This window comes from Schistocerca piceifrons, chromosome 1, assembly GCF_021461385.2.
Source record: "Schistocerca piceifrons isolate TAMUIC-IGC-003096 chromosome 1, iqSchPice1.1, whole genome shotgun sequence".
Classification (NCBI taxonomy): domain Eukaryota; kingdom Metazoa; phylum Arthropoda; class Insecta; order Orthoptera; family Acrididae; genus Schistocerca; species Schistocerca piceifrons.
In genome coordinates, this window is record NC_060138.1 from 501,275,286 (window position 1) to 501,300,836 (window position 25,551).

A 25,551-nucleotide genomic window follows, 5' to 3' on the forward strand; every position below is an offset into this window, starting at 1 on the left:
AATTGACATGTCCTTGGAGCTATGGAAATGGGCTGCTTCTAACCACAGAACATTCCATGGCCATTCATTGTCCTGTTCCATGCAAGCAAGATATTACAGAGCAAATGACTGTCTTGCTGGCAGGTCAGCAGGAAGCAACTCCTGAACACGAGTGATTTTCTACGCACAGCAATGCAGTGTGTTTTGTAGGATTTTATACACCTTGCTCGCAGGTATGTCCAATGTTCGGGGCAAATCCTCGTGCACTGCATGTTCCTACACACTGCTTGCCCCTCCTGCAATGCTATGGACACATCTTCGATAGACATTGGATCATGGTTTCCTTCCTCTGCCACATTGTGCTCCATAAGAACCTGTCTTTCCAAATTTTTTAATCGTTTTCTCCAGATCCTTAGCAGACATTGGACAAATGCCTTTCTTCATATCCTTCAGTGTCCCAACTGCTGCAGGGCTACTGGCACAGTGACCAGGCTTGTGAAAGAGTTTCACCTGCAACGCGTGGTGATCCTTCATGAAGACTGTCATGTTAAGCATCTCGTCGGACGCAAAATGAGGAACAGCCATGTATCTGTTGGTGTGCATATTCTGACACAGTGCCATCTATTGGTCAAAATTTCATTCAAAACACCCCCCCCCTCCCCCCTGATGTTTCCCCTAGCATCAATAATATGCTGTTCAAATCTGACGTAATCCTGAGCAGTAATTCTCTTTGTACAGTGTTTTGAAACTGGAACTTTAATTATGGACATCCCGCCTACATATAAAGGTTGAGTCCCATAAGATGTTACAGCCCTTTTACTTTGGGTATGGTTCCAGGTATCAAAATTATATTTCAGCAAATGATAGTAAGATAAGGGGCATTTACTTTGGTATATGATAAAGTGACTTAACTCTTATTGAGCGAGATACTGAGGCAAGTATTTTTTTTTTTATTTAATGACATACCTTCTTTGAAGGCATCTGAATGTGCTTGAAACAATGAGCATAGTGAAATAAAGCTTATTAACATTCAGGCTGAAACTCTTCACAAAAGAATCCGAGAAATGCATTGAAATTGGAAAAAATGTGGCCAGAGTCAGCCACTGCGGTCTACAGAAAACCAAGCAAAGCTGTCATGCAAGGTACTAGCAGAAGTAAAGCTGTGAGGACGGGGCATGAGTCGTGCTTGGGTAGCTCAGTTGGTAGAGCACTTGCCCGTGAAAGGCAAAGGTCCCAAGTTCGAGTCTCGGTCCGGCACCCAGTTTTAATCTGCCAGGAAGTTTCATATCAGTGCACACTCCGCTGCAGAGTGAAAATCTTATTCAAGGCTCCGTCGTTATACGCAGCATGACAGGCCTACACAACTAACTTGAAACCTCATTCCCCATACACGTTAAACAGGGTGCCAGCTATGATTTTTGTATATGAAACTATGGCATATGCTAGCCATTGGCACATCAGGTGGGGCTTAGGAAAATTATTTCCCTTGTGCGTGTGGAAACAACTCTCTTACTGTCACGAAGTTTCCCCATTTAAACACCCCTGTTGCTGCTTACTTTTCAAAGACAAAACAGAAATGTCAATCATTCATATATATATATATATATATATATATATATAATGATGATAAACGGTGCTATTCAAGGGGAAAAAGGAAACTGCTGTATAACGTTCTTAGATTTCGGGGGGGCGGGGATACCAACACCCATATAACCTGTGTTCACCTGCAGATGCCTGAATGCTTCTTAAAGGAAGCCACGTACTGTCGGACAAATGTGTCTATAAATACAACTCAAAACTGTTATAAAACAGAACACACTTTAAATAATCCAAATTGTTTGTTCAGAATGAAAAGACAACATGTCACCCACAACACAGATACTTTCTGTAACGGGATGTAGTTTCGCACTTGAGTATGTGCTCAACATTATTTATCTTCAAGTTACACAGCACATTTGTCATCTTCATTTGAGAGATAGACAATCAAATGAAAATACATTTGATGATACGCTGCAGCATGCTGAGGCAATTTTAAGGGGCATTTGTGGGAGGCGTCGAGTCACATACAGCCACAATGAAAAGATTGCAGACCATTTAAATTTTCATACAAAAAGTCCTTCTTCAGAAGTGTGAAGACACACACACACACACACACACACACACACACACACACACACACACACACACAAGCAAGCACTACTCCCAAACACATCGCCACTGTCCCCGGCTGCTGTGGATCAACTCAAGTTTGCTGGAGACAGAGGCCGTGTGTGTGTGTGTGTGTGTGTGTGTGTGTGTGTGTGTGTGTGTGTGTGTGTGTTTTTTTATGCTTGTGTGTGTGTGTGTGTGTGTGTGTGTGCATTTTATATTTCTGAAGAAGTATGTTTCTATCCGAAAGCATAAATGTTTAGCAGTCTTTGCACAGTACCTGTCTGCGATGTAATGCCTCCTACGTGGTGAGTAGCAATCTATCTTTCACATAATATACTGAAGAGGCAAAGAAACTGGTACACCTGCCTAATACTGTGTAGGACCCGCGCGACCACACGTAAGTGCAGCAACAGGAGGTGGCATGGGCTCGACTAATGTCTGAAGTAGTGCTGGAGAGAACTGACACCATGAATCCTGCAGGACTGTTCATAAGTCTGTAAGAGTATGAGAGAGTGGAGATTTCTTACGAACAGTAAGTTGCAAGGCATCCTATAAATGCTCAATAATGATCATGTGTGGGAGTTCGATGGCCAGCTGAAGTGTTTAAATTCAGAAGTGTGTTCCTGGAGCTGCTCTGTAGCAATTATAGAAATGTGGGGTATCGTATTGTCCTGCTGGAATTGTGTAAGTCCACTGGAATGCACAATAGACATGGACATATCTAGACATATCAGGGGTCCCATATCAGTCCAAATGCAGATGCCCCACATCACTACAAAGCCTCCACCAGCTAAAAAATTCCTCTGCTGACACGCAGGGTCCATGGATTCACGAGGTTGTCTCCCCACCCAAACACGTCCATCAGCTCGATACAATTTGAAATGAGACTTGTTTGACCAGGCAACATAATTCCAGTCATCAACAGTCCAATGTTGGTGTTGATAGACCCAGGCAAGGCGTAAAGCTCTGTGTTATACACTCGTCCCAGGTACACGAATGGGCCTTCAGCTCCGAAAGCCCTTATCGATGATGTTTCATTGGACTGTTCACATGCAGACACTTTTTGATGGCCCAGCATTGTAATCTGCAGCACTTTGCAGAAGGATTGCACTTTTTCAAGTTGAATGATTCTCTTCCGTTATTGTTGCTCCCGTTCTTGCAGGATCTTTTTCTGGCCGCAGTGATGTTGGAGATTTGATGTTTGATAAAACACATTGATATTCACAGTACACTTGTGAAACAGTCATACTGGAAAATCCCCACTTCATCGCTACCTCGGAGTTGCTGTGTCTCATCACTCATGTGCTGACTATAACACCACATTCAAACTCACTTAAATCTTGATAACGTGATACTGTAGCAGCAGTAACCGATCTAACAAATGCACCAAACACTTGGTGTCTCACATAGGCATTGCTGACTGCATCTCTGTATTTGAATACGCATGCCTATACCAGTTTCTTTGACGATACAGTGTATTAACAACAAAGGAAGAGGTGGATTGCTACTTACCATAAAGATAATGCACTATGTCGCAGACAGGCACAATTAAAAGACAGTTACACATAAGCTTTCGTCCACAGCCTCTGGTGGAAAGAGAGAAATGCACAACATTCACTCACGCAAGCAAGCACACCTCACGCACAAATGACCAACTCTGGCAGCTTGCGCCAGAAAGCAACTATCACATGGGATGAAATGAGCAATTTGGAGGGGGCAGTGTACAGGTGAGAGAAGAGAGGAGCATTGTCTGGTGTAGTTTGCAGGAATTAGAATGACAACAGGTACAGCATCAGGAGGTTTTGGGGCAGGGAGATGGGGAAAATCATGTGAAAAAGGAGAGGAGCGGAGAAAGATGGGCAACCTAGATCAAAGTTGACAACCCTGTGGCACAACATGCAACTGACCATAACATCCTTGATTTAAATGGCTGCTTCAATACTCGAGCCACCTGATCACTCCCTCCACCACCAGCCTTACTGAACTGTGCAGATGGGAGTATTCCTTACAACACATTCTCCTATCCTTATAACACATTCTCCACCCCTGTAATTATCCCGGCCTCAATCTAGAGTAACATACTGTCCCCACACCCTCCACCCAACAGTTCCCATCCCTGTGTTCTACCACCCCATTCTCATATCCCACATTCTTTGTTTGCCACCCTCTGGCAATGCACCCGTTACTCTTTCCCTGTTCCTCTCCTTTTTCACTCTGTTTTCCTTAACTCCCTGCCCTACAACCTCCTGACACAGCAACTGTTGCCATTCCAGTCCCTGCACACACTGCTAGACAGTGCCCCTCTCTTCCTCCACCCATACACTGCTATCTGCTCCCATTCCCCTTCCCCATCCCCTCCAGATATCTTCTACCAACCTATGTGATAATTGCATTCTGGCCTGAGTTGCTGGAGTCGGCGATCGTGTATATGAGGTGCTTGCTTGTGTTAATGAATACTGTGTGTTTCTCTTTTTCCGGTGAAGGCTGTGGCTGAAAGCTTATGCGTAAGTGTCTTTCAATTGTGCCTATCTGGAACTTAGCATGTTATCTTTATGGTAAGTAGCAATCTATCTTTTCCTACACTGTTGATATTCTTACCTGTAGTTTCCACTGTTTGATTTCTCACAATATTCTAATCTCCTACTAGAAGCAAATGGATACATATGACTTGAGATGTATATCTATTTCGCAACTGTACCTTAAGATGTTCTGTGCAGTTTTTTACACTTTTCTCATGGTTAGAAGTAACCCTGTTCGTGAAGAGTTTTTGTACTATGATAATATACATCATTTTTGATTTGTTCAGTTGCATGGCCGAGTTCAGATATATTTTTTAGGGGCTGTTAGTTTAACTTAGAGTAAGGTTAGCTACCTGCTTATCTCATCTCGTTTGAATCCAATGTAGAGCAAGTAAGACTTATTGTTCCTAAGCCAGAATTTTCTCAGAAGTTCAGCTAATAGGAGGAGGTTACTGTTTGTGTTGCTATGCTTTCTGTAAGCTGTCAATAGTAGGGTGTTAGATATATTTTTTGGGGCTTGTGGAGGTGAATATGGTGGTGACCATTCTGTAGGATTGGCTAACACCTTCGTCCTACAGCTCACTGGTCAAGTACCTCCCAGGGAGGAACCCTGAGGGGTGATGGATGAGATGGGTATCTCTCTTTCGGATCTACTATTTTTCTTTCTTCAGTTTTGACATTCCTAGTCTTTCTTTCTTCTTACCAGGCCTATGGTCCTTCTTTCCATATTCGGTAGTTTCCACTGTGGAAACCCTTCTCTTATCTGTCTGTCAGAACCTATTTCCAAAGGACTGCCTGAGATGTAGTGCATGCATGATGACTTCTGGATGAAGTTATGGCAACAATCAATATGTAACAGGAACGGCTAATTACTTCATGTCCAATGACCATTATTACATGATGAATAGTAATCCTGTTTAAATGAGGAATTGACAGTTAAACTAGAGGTGCAACTGATTTAGCAGCCCCATTGCAGCTAGTCAACCTACACTATGTGCCCAAAGTATCCGGACACCTGGTTGAAAATGATTTACAATTTCATCTGCCCTTCATTGGTAAAGCTGGAATTCAGTAGGCGTTGACTCACCATTAGCCTTGATGACAGCTTTCAGTCTCACAGGCATACGTTCAATCAGGTGCTGGAAGGTTTCTTGAGAAATGGCGGCCCATTCTTCATGGAGTGCTGCACTGAGGAGAGGTATCAATGTCACTCGGTGAGGCCTGGCACAAATTCGGCGTTCCAAAACATCTCAAAGGTGTTCTATAGGATTCAGGTCAGGACTGTGCAGGTCAGTCCATTACACGGATGTTATTGTTGTGTAAACACTCCGCCACAGGATGTGCATTAGGAACAGGCTCTCGATGGTGTTTAAAGATGCAATCGCTATCCCTGAATTGCTCTTAAACAGTGGGAAGCAAGAAGGTGCTTAAAACATCAATGTAGGCCTACGCTTTGATAATGCCATGCAGAACAACAAGGGGAGCAAGCCCCCCCCTCCATTAAAAACATGACCACACCCTAACACCAACACCTCCGAATTTTACTGTTGGCATTACACACGTTGGTAGATGTTCACTGGGTATTCGCCATACCCATACCCTGCCATTGGATCGCCATATAGTGTACCATGATTCGTCACTCCACACAACGCTTTTACACTGTTTAATCGTCCAATGTTTACACTTCTTACAGCAAGCTAGGCGTTATAGGACATTTACTGGTGTGATGTGTGGCTTATGAGCAGCTGCTTGACAATTAAATCCAAGTTTTCTGGTTGGTCGGTTTGTGGGGTTGAAGGGACCAGACTGCGAAGGTCATCGGTCCCTTTTTCTACTTCCATGAAACATCCACAAGGAATAAAAACAAGCAACGGAGAGGACAAGGGGCGATACAGAACAAGGAAGACACAGACAAAGACCAGAAAAAAGGAAATCAAAGCACACAGAGCATTACAGTGCTTGGTTGACCATGGAAACAAAAAAAGAAAAAGCCAACCACCACGAGACGCACTAAAAAACCCAATCTAAAACCGTAGGCCAAAGGCCAGACGCAACACACAAAAAGAGGCAAACCCTTCGATTGAGCGACAAAAGTCCCCTGCTCAAATAAAACTCAAAACTAAGCCTGCCATTGCAGCGTAATCCATTAAAAGTGCAGGGAGTATATCAGGCAGCGCAAACGTCTGCCTGAGCACAGTGAAAAGCGGACAGTCCAACAAGATGTCGACCACTGTCAACACTGATCCAGCAACACAGAGGTGGGTTCTCGCAGCACAATAAATGACCGTGCGTCAGCCAGGTGTGGCCAATGCATAGCTGGCAGAGAGCAACTGAGTCCTTGTGAAAGGCTTATGTGGAGGAGTGCCACACACTTTTAGTCTCCTTGAGAACCCAAAGTTTGTTGGGTGAAGGCAGGGTGCGCCATCCTTCACCCCAGGTACCAAGGACTTTCTGCTGCAATATTGGCTGGAGATCAAAAACCACGGAGTGGCCACAATGGGCAAGAGTATGGATGGACTCCTGGATAGCCATCACCAGATGAGAGCGAGGCAAACATCGGTCGATAGCCTGTAAACCGCTCAGGGAGTCACTACAGATGACGAAGGACTCACGTGAGCAGTGGCGGATATACTCTCGGGCACGAGAGATGGCTACCAGTTCTGCAGTGAAACCACTGCAGCCACCCAGCAAGGAGCATTGTTCAGATTGATCCCCAAGAGAAAGCATAACCAACTCGACCAACAACCATTGAACCGTTGATATACACTATGACAGAGTCGTGAAACGCAGCAAGGATGGAAAGAAAGCGTCGGCAAAGGGCCGCAGGAGGGACTGAGCCTTTCAGGCCTTGTCCAAATCCAGCTGAAGGCATGGGCAGGGCACACACCACGGGGGTATAAGTAGATGGGCCCAGAAAAGAGATGGGAGAGGGAAAAGCCCAAGCCCAGAGAGAAGAGACCGTCCGATACCGGTGGTTGTTGCATGAACCACTACATCAATGGAATCATGAGAAAGAGGCTCAATAGTGGCAATGGAGGCGAACGTGTCCCAATCACCCTTATTCAAGGCCCATCGAGGGAGGTACCCAAAAGAGCGTCGCTGTGGCAGTGACAGAAAGATCAGAAAGTGGTCACTACCGCACACGTCGTCATCCACACTCCTTTGGACAAATGGTAGAAGGCCACAGCTGCACACCATAAGGTTGATGGCTGAGTGCATGCCACACGTCACACTGAAATGTGTTGAGGCACCGTTATTTAAGAGAGAAAGGTCGAGCTGTGCCAACACTTGTTCAACAACTGTGCCTCTGCCTGTTGCCACCAATCCACGCCACAAAGGGTTATGGGCATTAAAGTCGCCCAGTAACAGAAAAGGTGGTGGCAATTGGGCTATCAGCACAGCCAATACATGCCGTGGGACATCACCATCCGGTGGAAGATAGATACTGCAAACAGTAACAGCCTGAGGTGTCCACACCCGAACAGCGACAGCCTCTAAAGGTGTTTGAAGAGGTACACACTCACTGTAAAGAGAGTTACGGACGTAGATGCAGACTCCACCAGATATCCTCGCATAAGCTGCCCGATTCTTATAATAACCACGATAGCCACAGAGGGCAGGGGTTCAAATCACTGGACACCAAGTTTCCTCGAGAGCAATGCTGAAGAATGGGTGAAGGCTGATAAATTGTTGGAGCTCAGCAAGGTGGTGGAAAAAACCGCTGCAATTCCACTGGAGAATGAGATTGTCCGCGACTGAAAAAGTTGTGAAGGAACCGATGAGGCAGATTACACCACTGCGTCATCTACTGCCACCCAGGAGAGCCTGAATCGAGAACAATTGCATCTGAGGCACAGGGGAGATTGAGGTCATCGGGGGACGCCAAAATCTGCAAATCATCCTCAGACACAGAGCCGGTAGTAACAGGTGGCACAGAGCCAACCTGAAACTCTTCCTTCTTACCCTGAGGGCCCACTGGAGGTTTAACAAATGCAGGGACAGCTGTTGCCAACAGGGGCAATGAAGTCACAGTCACAGTATATGATGTAGTCATTGGAACAGGATGAAGTCATTCGTATTTCCTCTTTGCATCTTGATAGATGAGCCTGTCCAGGGTTTTGATCTCCATTATTCGCAGCTCCTTATGGAGAACAGGGCAGTCAGGTGAGCAGGAGGAGTGGTGCTTCCCACAACTGACCCAAGTGGGAGGAGGCACACACGGAGCGCCCGCGTGTAATCCCTGCATATGGCGCTGGTGGTACAGCGAGATGACGTGTGGCCAAACTTCCAGCACTTGAAGCACCGCACAGGAGGAGGGATGTATCGTTTCATGTCACAACGGTAAACCATCACCTTGACCTTTTCAGGTAAAGAGCCACCCTCAGAAACCAAGATGAAGGCACTGGTAGCAACCCTGTTGTCTTTGGGTTCCCTAGGCAAGCACCACACGAAGTGGACACCCATCGCTCTAAGTTGGCGCGTAGCTCCTCATCCGACTGCAAAAGGAGGTCTTGATGGAAAATAATACCCTGGACCATGTTAAGGCTTTAATGGGGTATAATCGAGACAGGGATGCCACCCAGCTTGTCACAGGTGAGCAATGCCCACGACTGGGCTGGAGAGGCCGTTTGGATCAAAATCGACCCGCTGTGCATTTTGGACAACGCCGCTACTTCCCCAAACCTGTCTTCTAGATGGCCGACAAAAAACTGGGGCTTCGCTGCCCGAAAGATTGCTTCATCAGTCCTGCTGCAAACTAGGTACTGAGGCGAATACGGCTCGCAAGACCTGGTCGCCCTACAGTCCTCCCAAGGTGTGGCCTGGGAGGGCAACGATCGGGAATCATAGGTCGCAACATCGAAATCATTCCTTACTCACTCTGAGATTGCTGGGGGCGAGCAACCACCAGCGTGATTCAATTTAACCCATTTCATTGTGGGTCAACCACCTTGATGCCACCCACTTCGACCAGGGCCTGGGAGTCCTGGTACCTCAGAAAGGATGGGCACCTACTCCCTGGCATACACAGGGAGGTTTCACCTCTGGCATCAGCAGTGTGATCCCTGTGTTGTCAGGGGGCTACCACCAAGAGAGTACATGACAACCCCGCCAGGACGGACTGGCTACCGCGCTGGATTTTGGGTGCTGAAATGGACCAGAATTGTCGTGGGCACAAAGGGTGGGACAGCGCAGGAGACGAGAAGTAGGCAACCCGTAAAATGTTGGGTGCAAAGTCCCGTACATGACAATAAGTAGCATGCAAGACCTTGGTGCATGATGGACAAACAAAAAACACCATGTAAGGTGTCCTTCCCCAACTAGCACACACTATCAACAGAAATTTGGAAAAGGTGGAGGCCAAACCTGACAGGGAACCAGCACAGAAAAGCTGAAACACTGGAGACTCCTTTTAGTCGCCTCTTATGACAGACAGGAATACCGCGGGCCTATTCTTACCCCCAGACCCGCAGGGGGGTCCAAGTTTTCTCACCTGCCGCTTAACTGACATAGTACTTGCAGTGGATCCCGATGCATTTTGGAATTCCTGTGTGATGGTCTGGATACATGTCTGTCTATTACACATTACGACCCTCTTCAACTGTCGGCAGTCTCTGTCAGCCAACAGATGAGGTCAGCCTGTACACATTTGTGTTGTACGAGTCCCTTCACATTTCCACTTCACTATTACATCGGAAACAGTGGACCTAGGGAAGTTTAGGAGTGTGGAAATCTCGCATACAGACATATGACACAAGTAATACTCAATTACCTGAACACTTTCAAAGTCAGTGAGTTCCGCAGAGTGCCCCATTGTGCTCTCTCATGATGTCTAATGACTGCTGAGGTCGCTGATGTGGAGTACCTGGCAGTAGGTGGCATCACAATGCATCTGATATGAAAAAGTACATTTTTAGATGTGTCCGGATACTTTCGATCACACAGAGTACAGAGAGAAACAGAGGTAGTGTAAAAAAGTGCATGATCAAAACATTCTAACCTTCAGTCAACAACATGAAACTCCAGGACAATACTGCGTCTTTTTAACCCAACTCGTTTTTTAGGTAATGTGTCGTTTTCAACATTTTACGAAACAATTAAGTACACTTTTTTAATATACAACTTTATTAAATGTTTTGGAGAAACAAATTCCAATTGTTAAGAAATAAATGCCAAAAAACATACTATAAAATGCAAGTCTAAAAAAAGAAATGTTGAAAACCCAAAATCTTTTTGGATAAAAAAAAAAAAGTTTCCACCTCTTATGAAATATTTTTGAAAACTACATGAAAACTTAGTCTAAAATTATACAATCTTATAAAATTCAAAATAAATAATGTAAATTTACAAATGATACACAGAATCACAAAGAAAAAAGTAACAATTGTGTAACATAAAGACATAAGCAAAAATACATTACAAAGAAAGCAAACATTAAATAACAATTATGTCAACATATGTAATTGACTAGGTACAACTAGATTAGGTAAGTGATATATTCTTCAGTCTTCGAACACTTACTCTGGTTCAAACTGAAAGCATAGCCAATTAATTTATCATGTAGACTACAAACTGGCAAGCCAAAGGACTCACAGGAATTGTGTGTTTTTCTCTCGTTTTTGCACTGACAGCATCTCTTTCCAGCTCCGATGGGTGGGGGAGGGGCAGTTTCAGTAGGCTCTGGAATCCCCAGAACTCCTCTTATTTAAGTTTGTACATTTCTGGGTAGCCTTTCACTGGTTACCCTCAGGTTTCATGAGGGGTAAAGCAATGTGAATGTCAACGAATCCATAATGAAATGGTGAATCTTCGAAGGTTGACAGCAATGAACACAACATGGTGGGGGATCACCACTTAACAAATGGAGATCATTAAAAAAGAGTGTGTCCGATACGCAACCTAACTAAATGATCTCACAGTGAGAGGGCTCAGAGGTCATCATCCAAGCCACTGGGAGAGGTTTAATTCCCTGGAGCTTTTTCCCCATGAAGGGAAGACCAGTGGTGATGCCGAAGTGCTACCACCTGCTGACAGACAGCAACACAGACATCACTGGAGGAAATGGAAGAACTAGTGGGCCGAGGTACGAGAGGACTGCAGCCTTGGCAGCAGTGTCAGCAGCTTCATTTCCCATCAGACCAACATGACCAGGGAATAATCATCACAGTGGCTCCCCCAGCATCAAGTTTCAGCTCTGCTCGTAAGCTTCTGATGTTAAGGTTGAATAATCTTGGAGTAAAAAATGATGCTTCAATATAATGTTGTCTTCTGCAAGGACTTCAAAGGCATCCTTGTTCATTGACGTCTTTTTGTGTCACATTATTTTTATCGTCAGTGTTAGATAATTCTTCAGGAAAGTGTTCCACATAATCAAAATTAGCACTGGTCAATCTTTTGAATTCTTGTCGAATTTCCTCATTGGGTAGGAAATGTGTGCTGTTCGCCATAGCTGAAACAATTCAGATGGGTTTAAAAATGTAAAATAAAGGAAAACCAAAGATTCACTCACATAATATTATAAAAAAGAAATTGGCTATAAAAAAACTAGTACAACATATGATACAACATGCAATCATATTGACCCAGTTCATGATTTCTTTCATTATTTGTTAACAATAAACACTCACTCACCTCTGACTAGGATCCAACTGCGTCCACAGCTGCTGATAAGAGTGGGCAGAACGCTACTCAAGGCCACAAGCCTCTCCTACCACCTGCCACTGACGCACGTGTGTTTTGACACTTCCGGATCATTTTGACCCGCACATTGTAGATGAAACATTGAGACTATAATATACTTCACAAACTTAAATTTATATTGAAGAGATGGTTACATTTTGGCAATGTTCGTATAACTTTGATCGAAATACTCTAAGATCAGGTACACTGCAACAATCAGTGTTATTGATTCTTTGTGGGTAATTGAAAGGTAACGATTAAGTAACATTAGGACTATGTCATGGTTAAAGACATTTCGAAATGGAATAATATGAAATATTACTTAGCAAAAACACTACAAACAGACTATTTTTAGCTTCCAAAGTTTAAACTAATTTTAATTTGTGAAGGTAAAAATGTGTTCTTAACTACTACTACTATTTATTTTTGTATGTTCTATAGCTGTGATGACATCATCTCAGTCTAACGAACTGATGAATGATGGTCTCACAGTGAAGGAATTTTTTTATTAATTAGCTTACAGAGCTTCTTAATCTCATTGACCATGCAAGAATTCACTTTCTTATGAAGTGTTATCTCACTGTATTTGGCAGAGCAATGTAATCATATTGAATATGAAGAGCTTTCTATTAATTGCTAGAAAGTTAAAAATAGATGAGAATCTTATGATTTCCAGCACATATATAATTGCAATGGAGAAGTCCTCGGTAAGGTAAACTACATGGTTAGTCTGCATTCATCAAAAAATCCTTAAAATGTAAGTATTCTAGTGGGTACAATAACATATCAATGTAGTTAATCAAAGAGTGCTCATGATAGTTGAGTTCTGTCTAAAGTTATTTGTGTAATCAATCTCTTATCAGAATAACATTTCCGGACAGACTAAAATATGCTGCGGTTAAGCCTCTTCACAAGAAGGGGGATAAAGAGATACCATCAAACTATTGGCCAATTTCACTTTTTCCGACTTTTTCAAAAATATTTGGAAAGGCTGTGTTCAAGCTTCTCCTTAAGCTTCTGACTGCAAGTAATATACTGTCCAAGTTACAGTTTCGGTTTCTTAAGGGTTCCGACACAGAGAAAGCTATTTACACTTACAGTGAGAATGTACGACGGTTGGAACTTAAAATATTGGCAACTACTTATACACAACCGATACAAAAAGAGTTACAGGTTTGCACCTGTTACTGTCCTTCAAAGTGGCCACCAGCTTTGTGTAGAACCCGTTGCCAGCAATGTGGAAGGTGTGGTATACCGTTAGCAGAGCCTGTTCTGTTGATGGTGCGAATGGAGCGGTCTAAAGTTATGGTGATTCTCGTGTATGACTGTGAAGGTGTTATCGTAATGCGTTACATTCCTCCACGGCAGACCGTCAATGCACAGTATTACTGTTCGTTTTTGAAGCATCACCTGCGACCAACTTTGCAAAAGAAGCGGCGACACTTTCCGCGCAACCCACCCATCATTTTGCACGACAATGCACAAGTGCATGCAGCACAAGCTGTGGTTGCTCTGTTCGGTTGATGGGACTGGGAAGTACTGTACAATCCACCATACTCATTGGACTTAAGTCCCTGTGACTTTGATTTGATTCCGTAGATGAAGGAACCACTTCGTGGCATTCGCTTCAGAACTGTTCCAGAGATCTGACAGGCAGTAGACTGTTTCATTCGCACCATGAACAGAACAGGCTCTGCTAACGGTATACTATGCCTTCCACATTGCTGGTAACGGGTTCTACACACAGCTGGTGATACTCTGAAAGACAGTAACAGGTGCCACCAAGTAAATCTTTCGTATCGGTTGTGAATAAATAGTGGCCACTATTTAAGTTCCAACCATCACACGTAACTGATTGGACAACTAATTAAAGGCTACAGGCATTTTCTGTAACCTGTCAAAACCCTTTGACCATGTGAATCACAGCATTCTCTTAAGCAAAATAGAATACTATGGTGTCACTGGCAATTCTGCGAAATGGTTTGAGTCTCACCTAACTAATAGCAAACAAAGGGTGTCATTGCAAAATACTCGTTCATTAAGTAATCAGACTTCATCTCACTGGAAATTAATTACATGTGGTGTTCCTCAAGGTTCCATCTTGGGTCCGTTGTTTTTTCATGTGTACACTCACTCCCTCTTGTATGTTACATTGCCAGATGCTAAGTTTTTTTGTTTTTAGATGATACAAACATTGCAATAAGTAACAAGTCAAATGCAGATTTAGAAATAGCTGCTATTCAAATTTACACTGACATTAATAAATGGTATAAAGCTAATTCACTGTCATTAAACTTTGAAAAGATGCACTACATGCAATTTAGAACCTGTAAGAGATCTCCTTCCAGCATGTGTGTAACATATGAAGACATGCAGATCAAAAGGTCGACAGTGTTAAATTCCTGGGATTACACGTCAATAATAAATTCAGTTGGAAAGGGCACACCATAGAACTCTCGAAGTGCCTAAACAAGTCTGTTTTTGCAGTGATAATGCTGTCAGATACAGGAGATATAAATACGCAGAAGTTTGCATACTTTGCTTACTTTCATTCTATTATGTCACACGGAATCATATTCTGGGGTAACTCATCAAACCGAGCAAAAGTTTTTAGAGTGCAAAAGCGAGTAATAATAATCATTTGTGGTGTAAATTCATGAAAACATCTTGTAGAAAACTGTTCAAGGAACTGTATTCTAACCACTGATTCTCTGTATACTTATTCCTTAATGAAATTTGTTGCAAGTAATATATCTCTATTTCCAACCAATAGCTCAATACATAGTATCAATACCAGGAATAAGAAAAATCTACATACAGATCTAAACTCACTCACCTTGGTCTAAAACGGGGTCCAATATTCAGGAACACAATTTTTCAATACATTTCCAGCAACCATTAAAAACTTGGTTTCAGCTAAAGCTTGGTTTAAACAGAGTTTGAAATACTTCTTGATAGACAACTCCTTGTACTCTACAGATGAATATCTTAACAGGGACTGTTAAACCAGCTTAAGTAAAACTTTTTCTGACAGCTCTTGGTCACAACAGTCAAGATCAGGTATTTTGTGTGTGGTAAATTTATTGAGAGTGTGTAACCATGTTTCATTATGACAGTGTATTAATTCTGTAAATATTAGCAGTTTCCGTTCACTGTAATGTATTCACCTGTTTTGAAAATCTCCTGACAAATGATCAGGATAGTAAGTATTATATTCAAATGCTTTATGTTTTTTATGTTATACTTTCTGACATGTTCCACACCCATGAGAATCATCTCATTTTTGGGTCTATGGAACGAAAACTGAATCTAATCTAATCTGAACATGAATCAAGAAGTAGGTGTTCAGAAATGACAATCATATTCCATTGTAAAACCCCTGATAAGGGTCACAGTGTGGTGAGTGAAGATGAAGGTGATAATATGATGATCTGCTAAGTTTCCTAATGCGTCCTGTGTGGTTGGGGTAGTGTCTATAGGTTCATCTGCTGTCAAGGAGAGTTCTGATTTTGACACGACCGATGACTTACTTCTCTGGCTTGATCTTTTTCTTTTGTTTTCTCTTGCACCTGTTTCTTTTTTTGTAGATTTTCAAGTTTGCAGGTCCGAGTAAGAAGCTGACCGGGCAGTTCCTTGTCCCAATGTCTTACTCTGTCTTCGCCACTGTTGAATATCTGAGTGTACACCTGTTACATTTTGGGAGGAAGAATGGGTGGATTGGAGCTTTCTCTATTGTGCTGTTTGAGGTATATGAAGCGTCTCCTGCTGTATCTGCTTGGAGGCTCCTGCTGGGTCTGTAACATTGGTCGTCAAGAAGGGCGGAGATCTCTCCACCTAATAATTTTTTGTTCTGTCTGCTTCTTCTTTAGCTTGTAGCACATGTTACATTTGGTTTCAAAAAAGTTGAGGAAGGCTAAGTGATAGCTGTGTCATCATGTTCACTAGATGCATTTGTTCATATTTTTTCCTTGCCTCAGAATATGTCAGGGGTTCAATCATTTTATATTCTTGTACTTTCTTTTCTTTTTAAATTCTGGGCAAATCAATGAATGTGGATCGTGGAGTTCCATACTATTTACACACAAATGTGGGTGTTCACAATGATAACCTTTGTGAAATGGTCATCCACAGTTTCCTGATTTTCGATCTGCCATGCAGTGGAATGACGTGTCCAAAATGTAAGCATTGGGAACATCTAGTGGTCAGTGAGATGTAAGATTTAATGTCAGTTCTATATGTTATAGAAGCTATTACTTCTCAGTTCAAAAGTTCATTTAAAAAAAAAAAGTCTTCCAAAGTTCTGACAAAGAAGACAGAAAGAAATGACAATACAAATGAATTGTAATACTCAAACAATTAATGCTGTGTAAACTGTTTACAGAAAGGCAATATCTTCTACAAATTAGTGCTACACATCATGAAATGTGGAATTATTGTGACTAACAAATACATACCCCATTATTTTCAGGTTCAGTACGCTGTCCAGGAGGGCGTGGCGGAATCTTGTACCTGAAAGCATTAATTGGAACATTCACAAAATTACTGACGAGTGTTCGTGATTTATAGTGCTTGTAAAGTGCCAGCGTAACACAGATGTATTATTCTATGTATCTGTAGAACATCTTCATCTTCAATGCACTGTATTAATAATTATTTAAATAAAGGTATATTTTTGATGTACCATATTTTAAAATCAGAAAACAAAGTATAAAATAATTTCTCCTAGCCCCAGTCAACTTCCTAACCCATTACAGATAGTTCTGAAACTTCAGGTTACAATGGATAATAGTATAGAAATGAACTATTCTTGCATTAGATATGTTACAAATATTTTCACAGCAACTAAAATTTCACAATAATAATTTTTAAGGACTATCTGTATGGGGGTTATGAATCTATATGGGGCTAGGAGAAATTATTAAATATTTTTAGTTCAATTTAAAAACTTGGTATATTCAAAATATACTTATATTTAATAACTTTTTCTGCTTTTTTGTCTTGAGTCTGAAATATTTCGATGGATTTTAAAAATGTTGACAAGATTATAAGAGAGAAACGTTAAATTTCAGGTTTATTTCAGTGTTTTTCACCTGATAATATCTGTTTAACTGTTATTATCCTACAAAATAGAACAATAAAACAAGCAAAATAATTTTATATGAATTTTTAAAAAGATTTTTTGTTTAATACCTGCAGCTTCGCCCTCATATACATATATAACACATCCCCACTACCACCACCACCACCACCATCCATCTCACCCCCCCCCCTCCCTCTCACTACCATCTCTGACCGCCAACCCTCCCAAACCCCCCCCCCCCCCCCTTTCAGCCATCCCCTTTTGCATGTATACCCTATGAAATGTCTTCCGATACTATCTGACACCATGCTGGGTATCAAATGGTTAGGCAGAAATGAAAGCAATCTAATAAAAACTTGTTAAAAAGCATGAGAAACAGAAAATGATCTCGGATCATTTACGATGAGCTGACAGTAAACAGACAATGAATCACAACCATGAAGGGTAAAACGCGCGCGCGCGCGCACACACACACACACACACACACACACACACACACACACACACACACACACCACTTTCATATTCTGATGCTTTCAGCTAATGCTTGTAAGTAGTGATCACAGAGGGGGTGGGTTGGTGCTGGAACAGAGGGGAGCAGTGAGTTAGGAAGTGGGTAGAGGGAAGAACAGGACAAGTGAGCATTAAGAACTATCACGCTGGAATGGAGCAAGCAGTCAGTTGCTGCACATGTTTTAGCATAGATGTGCTGGGAGAAAAAGAGGAGGGGGGAGGTGGAACAGTAACAGGTAGAAAAACACAGTAAGAGTGAAAGATCTGAGATAAAGAAATGATTCAGGCAGGGAGCCGTGATGGATGGATGGTGGTGGTGCTTTTGGATGTGGAGCACTCAACAGCATCATCATCATCATCAGTGCCCTTACAAAGAGTTTACCATGTCATTCTCTTGTGGGGGAGGGGAGGATGTGGATGAATGTTGTCCCCATAGGTGGCGTTGTTTATAATGCACTGAAGTCCTTCCTCCCCAGCTATTCAGGGAGGAGGCCCAAAAGTTCACATCTCAAAAACAAAATGTGTGGCACTGGTGTCAGTGAGGACAGTTGGCTGATTTCCAGCCAAACTGAGGCCTGCCCTGATGCCAATATATAAGGCACACACAGCCAAAATACCGAATGTGGCACCCACAAATTTCACAGAGTGGTCGTGGCTCCTGTTGGAAGAGGAAACTATGTTGAAGGGCTACGTTATATGTGCAGTTTTGTGAGCAGCACCTCTTATCATAGGTGCTGCCGGCATGATGTCTGCCCTGCCCGTGTCATCAATCTGAGTGACCGCAGTTTTTTGTCTGCCACCTCCATCCATTCAGTCCCCTACCAATGCACGATTCATCCACCACACAATGAGAAAGGATTGCGTGCAAGAGGACAACACATTGGCATGCAATACCATCCCAACAGGCTTCTTTGGCTGCTTTGTTGCCTATGTCACTTCTCTGTATTCCCGTGTGTTCAGATATCCAGCAAAATACCACTTCCTTACTATGGTGTTGGAGCGGCAGTAAGGTGTCATGGATGAGCTGAATCTCTGGTCGATGACTTACATTTGATGAGTCCCTTGTAGCGTACTGAGCAAGTCAAAACATATGAGAAACTGTGTACTGTGATGCCCGTGAAACCACTCCAGGGCCATCATAATGTTATACAACTACTCATCACTCATCATACATTTCTTGCGCTGCTTGAAGCTTACAAGCACTTAAGGCCTATGAAGATGCGAAGGTGACAATTTGTTCTGTCCCTGGTTGTGTATTTTGAGGTACAACATACCCAGATCTGTAAGACAGTCAGTAGCACTTATCCCAAAAAGGAACACTTAAATCTTTCCATTCAAGCTCTGATTTCTCTTATTTTATTATGATGATCATTTCTCCCTATGTAGGTGGGTGTCAACAAAATATTTTTGCATTCAGAAGAGAAAGTTGGTGATTGAAATTTCGTAAATAGATCTCGGCGCAAAGAAAACTGCCTTTGTTTCAGTGACTGCCGCTCCACCTCGCGTTATCATATTAGTGACACTCTCACCCCTATTGCACGATAACACGAGACGAGCTGCCCTTCTTTGCACTTTTTCAATGTCCGCCGTCAGTCCTACCTGGTAAGGATCCCACACCGCGAGGCAATATTCCAGCAGAAGACAGATAAGTGTAATGTAGGCTGTCTCTTTAGTGGGTTGGTCGCATCTTCTAAGTGTACTGCCATCAAAGCGCAGTCTTTGTTTCGCCTTCCCCACAACATTATCTATGTGGTCTTTCCAATTTAAGTCGCTCGTAATTGTAATTCCTAGGTATTTAGCTGAATTGACAGCCCTTAAATTTGTGTGATTTATCATATACCCAAGATTTATCGGGTATCTTTTAGTACCCATGTGAAAGACCTCGCACTTTTCTTTGTTTAGTGCCAATTGTCATTTTTCACACCAAACAGAAATTCTCTCCAGATAATTTTGTAATTGGAATTGATCGTCTGATGATTTTACTAGACAGTAAATTACAGCGTCATCTGCAAACAATCTAAGGGGGCTGCTCAGATTATCACCTAGATCATTTATGTTAATCAGGAACAGCAGACGGCCTATGACACTACCTTGCGGAACACCAGATATCACTTCTTTCTACGCAATGATTTACCATCTATCGCTACGAACTGTAACCTCTCTGAGAGGAAATCACAAATCCAGTTACACAACGGAGACGACACTCCATATGCATGCAATTTGATTAATAGTTGCTTGTGAGGAACGGTATAAAAAGCCTTCTGGAAATCTAGGAATATGGAATCGATCTGAGATCCCTTGTTGACAGCACTCATTACTTCATGGGAATAAAGAGCTAGCTGTGTTGCACAAGAACGATATTTTCTGAATCCGTGTTGGTTATGCACCAATAAGCCATTTTCTTCAAGGTGATTCATAATGTTCGAGTACAGTATATGCTCCAAAATCCTACTGCAAATTGAGGTCAATGATATGAGTCTGCAATTCAATGGGTTACTCCTATTTCCTTTCTTGAATATTGGTGTGACCTGTGCTACTTTCCAGTCTTTAGGAACAGACCTTTTGTCAAGTGAGTGGATGTATATGATTGCTAAGAAAGGTGTCATTGTGTCTGCATATTCTGAAAGGAACCTGACTGGTACACCATCTGGACCGGAAGACTTGCCTTTCTTAAGTGATCCGAGTTGTTTCGCAACACCTAAGATATCTACTTTTATGTCACTCATGCTAACAGCTGTTCTGGTTTCGAATTCTGGAATATTTACTTCATCTTCTTTCATGAAGGAATTACGGAAAACTGTATTTAGTAACTCTGCTTTAGTATCGGTAATATTTCCATCGCTATCGCGAAGCGACGGTATTGACTGTTTCTTGCCACTGGTGTACTTTGCATATGACCAGAATCTCTTTGGGTTTTCTGCAACATTTTGAGACAATGTTGCATTGTGGAAACCATTACAAGCATCTCCCATTGACAAACGCACTAAATATCGAGCTTCCATGAAACTTAGCCAGTCTTGGGGATTTTGCGTTCTTCTGAATTTGGCATGCTTTTTTCGTTGCTTCTGCAACAGTGTTCTGACGTGTTTTGTGTACATGGTGGGTCAGTTCCGTCTCTTATTAACGTATGCAGTATGAATTGCTGTCGATACTGTATCTTTGAATTTGAGCCATATCTGGTCTACACTTCTATAATTAGCTTGGAAGGAATGGCGACATTCTCTTAGGAAGGCATCAAGTGAATTTTTATCTGCTGTTTTAAATAGATATATTTTGCATTTATTTTTAGAGGTTTTGGTTCATATGGTTTCGAGCCTCGCTACAATGATCTTGTGCTCACTAATCCCTCTATCCGTCATGACGCTGTCTATTAGATCAGGATTATTTGGGGGTACGAGGTCAAGTGTGTTTTTGCAACCATTTACAATTTGTGTGGGCTCATGAACTAATTGTTCAAAGTAATTCTCAGAGAAAGCATTTAGTACAATTTCAGAAAATTTTTTTCTGTCTACCACTGGCTTTGAACATGTATTTTTGCCAACAAATCGAGGGTAGATTGAAGTCTCCACCAATTATAGCAGTATGAGTGGGGTACTTATTTGTAATGAGATTCAAGTTTTCTTTGAACCGTTCAGCTATTATATCATCTGAGTTGGGGGATTGGTAGAAGGGACCAATTATTATTTTGGTATGATTGTTGAGTATAACCTCACCTATAGTAATTTGCAGGAACTATCGATTTGAACTTCACTGCAAGATAAACTACTACTAACAGGCACAAACACACCACCAAGTACTTTATTTAATCTATCCTTTCTGAACACGGTTTGCGCCTCTGTACAAATTTCAGCAGAATTATCTCACATTGCAGTAGTAGTTGGTATTAGAGCTGCACCTTTTTTAGATTGAAGTCAGTAGATAAGTATAGTTGCTTAGAGGAAGTCCCTCTACCTAAGGGCTCACCTTCAGAGGATGTCATGTTTCCAAGTAGAGAAGGAATTAGCGTATTTCATCAAAATATAAGCGTTATTCGAGATAAAGTTAGTGAACTGCTTATAGATGCTGACTTGAAATTACTGATATATTGGAGCACCACTTAAATAATTTGGTGATTCAGAGACTTCCTTTACCAGGATACAGATTAGCTGGCTGTTTTCCAAGGAGTTCCATGAGGGGTGGGGGAGTGGCCATGTATGTACAAACCAGTATTCCATTTGAGTCCATAGACGTATCATGGCACTGCACTCAACAGATATTTGAATGTTGTGCACAGACAGTTGAACGCAGTGAAACTGAACTTCTAATTGTTGTTGTTTGTAGGTCCCCTAACTCTGACTTCAGAGCATTTCTGTTCAAACTAGTGAGGGTTCTTGATTTACTTTATAGGAAGTAGCAGAAAGTAGTTATATGTGGTGACTTCACTATTAATTTTGTATATGATATTGCAAGAAAGGAGGTTGGTAGATTTCCTAAATCCATATGATCTGATGCAGATTGTGTTTTTTTCCAACTAGGGTGCAGGGGAACAGTAGCACAGCCATAGAAAATATTTTTGTTCATTCTACATTACTAGATGGGCATTCTGTTAGTAAAAGTGTGAACGGCCTTTCATACTATAATGCACAATTTTTATCACTAAAATGCTTTTGTACTCAAACAAATGTCACATATAATTACAAACTATATAGGAAAGTTAATCCAAAAGCAATAGACAGTTTTTTAAACCTTGTCAGGTAACAAGAGTGGCAGGATTTTTATAGTGCCGATAACATAGATGACCCCCCATGAACCATGGACCTTGCCGTTGGTGGGGAGGCTTGCGTGCCTCAGCGATACAGATAGCCGTACCGTAGGTGCAACCACAACGGAGGGGTATCTGTTGAGAGGCCAGACAAACGTGTGGTTCCTGAAGAGGGGCAGCAGCCTTTTCAGTAGTTGCAAGGGCAACAGTCTGGATGATTGACTGATCTGGCCTTGTAACAATAACCAAAACGGCCTTGCTGTGCCGGTACTGCGAACGGCTGAAAGCAAGGGGAAACTACAGCCGTAATTTTTCCCGAGGGCATGCAGCTTTACTGTATGATTACATGATGATGGCGTCCTCTTGGGTAAAATATTCCGGAGGTAAAATAGTCCCCCATTCGGATCTCCGGGTGGGGACTACTCAAGAGGATGTCGTTATCAGGAGAAAGAAAACTGGCGTTCTACGGATCGGAGCGTGGAATGTCAGATCCCTTAATCGGGCAGGTAGGTTAGAAAATTTAAAAAGGGAAATGGATAGGTTGAAGTTAGATATAGTGGGAATTAGTGAAGTTCGGTGGCAGGAGGAACAAGACTTCTGGTCAGGTGACTACAGGGTTATAAACACAAAATCAAATAGGGGTAATGCAGGAGTAGGTTTAATAATGAATAGGAAAATAGGAATGCGGGTAAGCTACTACAAACAGCATAGTGAACGCATTATTGTGGCCAAGATAGATACGAAGCCCACGCCTACTACAGTAGTACAAGTTTATATGCCAACTAGCTCTGCAGATGACGAAGAAATTGAAGAAATGTATGATGAAATAAAAGAAATTATTCAGATTGTGAAGGGAGACGAAAATTTAATAGTCATGGGTGACTGGAATTCGAGTGTAGGAAAAGGGAGAGAAGGAAACGTAGTAGGTGAATATGGATTGGGGGACAGAAATGAAAGAGGAAGCCGCCTGGTCGAATTTTGCACAGAGCACAACATAATCGTAACTAACACTTGGTTTAAGAATCATGAAAGAAGGTTGTATACATGGAAGAACCCTGGAGATACTAAAAGGTATCAGATAGATTATATAATGGTAAGACAGAGATTTAGGAACCAGGTTTTAAATTGTAAGACATTTCCAGGGGCAGATGTGGACTCTGACCACAATCTATTGGTTATGACCTGTAGATTAAAACTGAAGAAACTGCAAAAAGGTGGGAATTTAAGGAGATGGGACCTGGATAAACTAAAAGAACCAGAGGTTGTACAGAGATTCAGGGAGAGCATAAGGGAGCAATTGACAGTAATGGGGGAAATAAATACAGTAGAAGAAGAATGGGTAGCTTTGAGGGATGAAGTAGTGAAGGCAGCAGAGGATCAAGTAGGTAAAAAGACTAGGGCTAGTAGAAATCCTTGGGTAACAGAAGAAATATTGAATTTAATTGATGAAAGGAGAAAATATAAAAATGCAGTAAGTGAAACAGGCAAAAAGGAATACAAACGTCTCAAAAATGAGATCGACAGGAAGTGCAAAATGGCTAAGCAGGGATGGCTAGAGGACAAATGTAAGGATGTAGAGGCCTATCTCACTAGGGGTAAGATAGATACCGCCTACAGGAAAATTAAAGAGACCTTTGGAGATAAGAGAACGACTTGTATGAATATCAAGAGCTCAGATGGAAACCCAGTTCTAAGCAAAGAAGGGAAAGCAGAAAGGTGGAAGGAGTATATAGAGGGTCTATACAAGGGCGATGTACTTGAGGACAATATTATGGAAATGGAAGAGGATGTAGATGAAGATGAAATGGGAGATATGATACTGTGTGAAGAGTTTGACAGAGCACTGAAAGACCTGAGTCGAAACAAGGCCCCCGGAGTAGACAATATTCCATTGGAACTACTGACGGCCGTGGGAGAGCCAGTCCTGACAAAACTCTACCATCTGGTGAGCAAGATGTATGAAACAGGCGAAATACCCTCAGACTTCAAGAAGAATATAATAATTCCAATCCCAAAGAAAGCAGGTGTTGACAGATGTGAAAATTACCGAACTATCAGCTTAATAAGTCACAGCTGCAAAATACTAACACGAATTCTTTACAGACGAATGGAAAAACTAGTAGAAGCCAACCTCGGGGAAGATCAGTTTGGATTCCGTAGAAACACTGGAACACGTGAGGCAATACTGACCTTACGACTTATCTTAGAAGAAAGATTAAGGAAAGGCAAACCAACGTTTCTAGCATTTGTAGACTTAGAGAAAGCTTTTGACAATGTTGACTGGAATACTCTCTTTCAAATTCTAAAGGTGGCAGGGGTAAAATACAGGGAGCGAAAGGCTATTTACAATTTGTACAGAAACCAGATGGCAGTTATAAGAGTGGAGGGACATGAAAGGGAAGCAGTGGTTGGGAAGGGAGTAAGACAGGGTTGTAGCCTCTCCCCGATGTTGTTCAATCTGTATATTGAGCAAGCAGTAAAGGAAACAAAAGAAAAATTCGGAGTAGGTATTAAAATTCATGGAGAAGAAATAAAAACTTTGAGGTTCGCCGATGACATTGTAATTCTGTCAGAGACAGCAAAGGACTTGGAAGAGCAGTTGAATGGAATGGACAGTGTCTTGAAAGGAGGATATAAGATGAACATCAACAAAAGCAAAACAAGGATAATGGAATGTAGTCTAATTAAGTCGGGTGGTGCTGAGGGAATTAGATTAGGAAATGAGGCACTTAAAGTAGTAAAGGAGTTTTGCTATTTGGGGAGCAAAATAACTGATGATGGTCGAAGTAGAGAGGATATAAAATGTAGGCTGGCAATGGCAAGGAAAGCGTTTCTGAAGAAGAGAAATTTGTTAACATCGAGTATAGATTTAAGTGTCAGGAAGTCATTTC

The 25,551-nt window shown here is 42.0% G+C and overlaps 1 protein-coding gene across 1 annotated transcript in view; it reads right to left on the reverse strand.

Annotated features, from left to right (window-relative positions):
- The window catches only part of LOC124796402 (E3 ubiquitin-protein ligase RNF185-like), a 69,899-nt gene that overhangs the window by 24,424 nt on the left and 19,924 nt on the right, over window positions 1-25,551 (reverse strand). Inside the window, exon 5 of the mRNA XM_047260581.1 lies at window positions 16,781-16,835. Coding sequence (XP_047116537.1) covers window positions 16,781-16,835 — 55 coding nt within the window. The remainder of the gene's footprint in view (window positions 1-16,780; window positions 16,836-25,551) is intronic.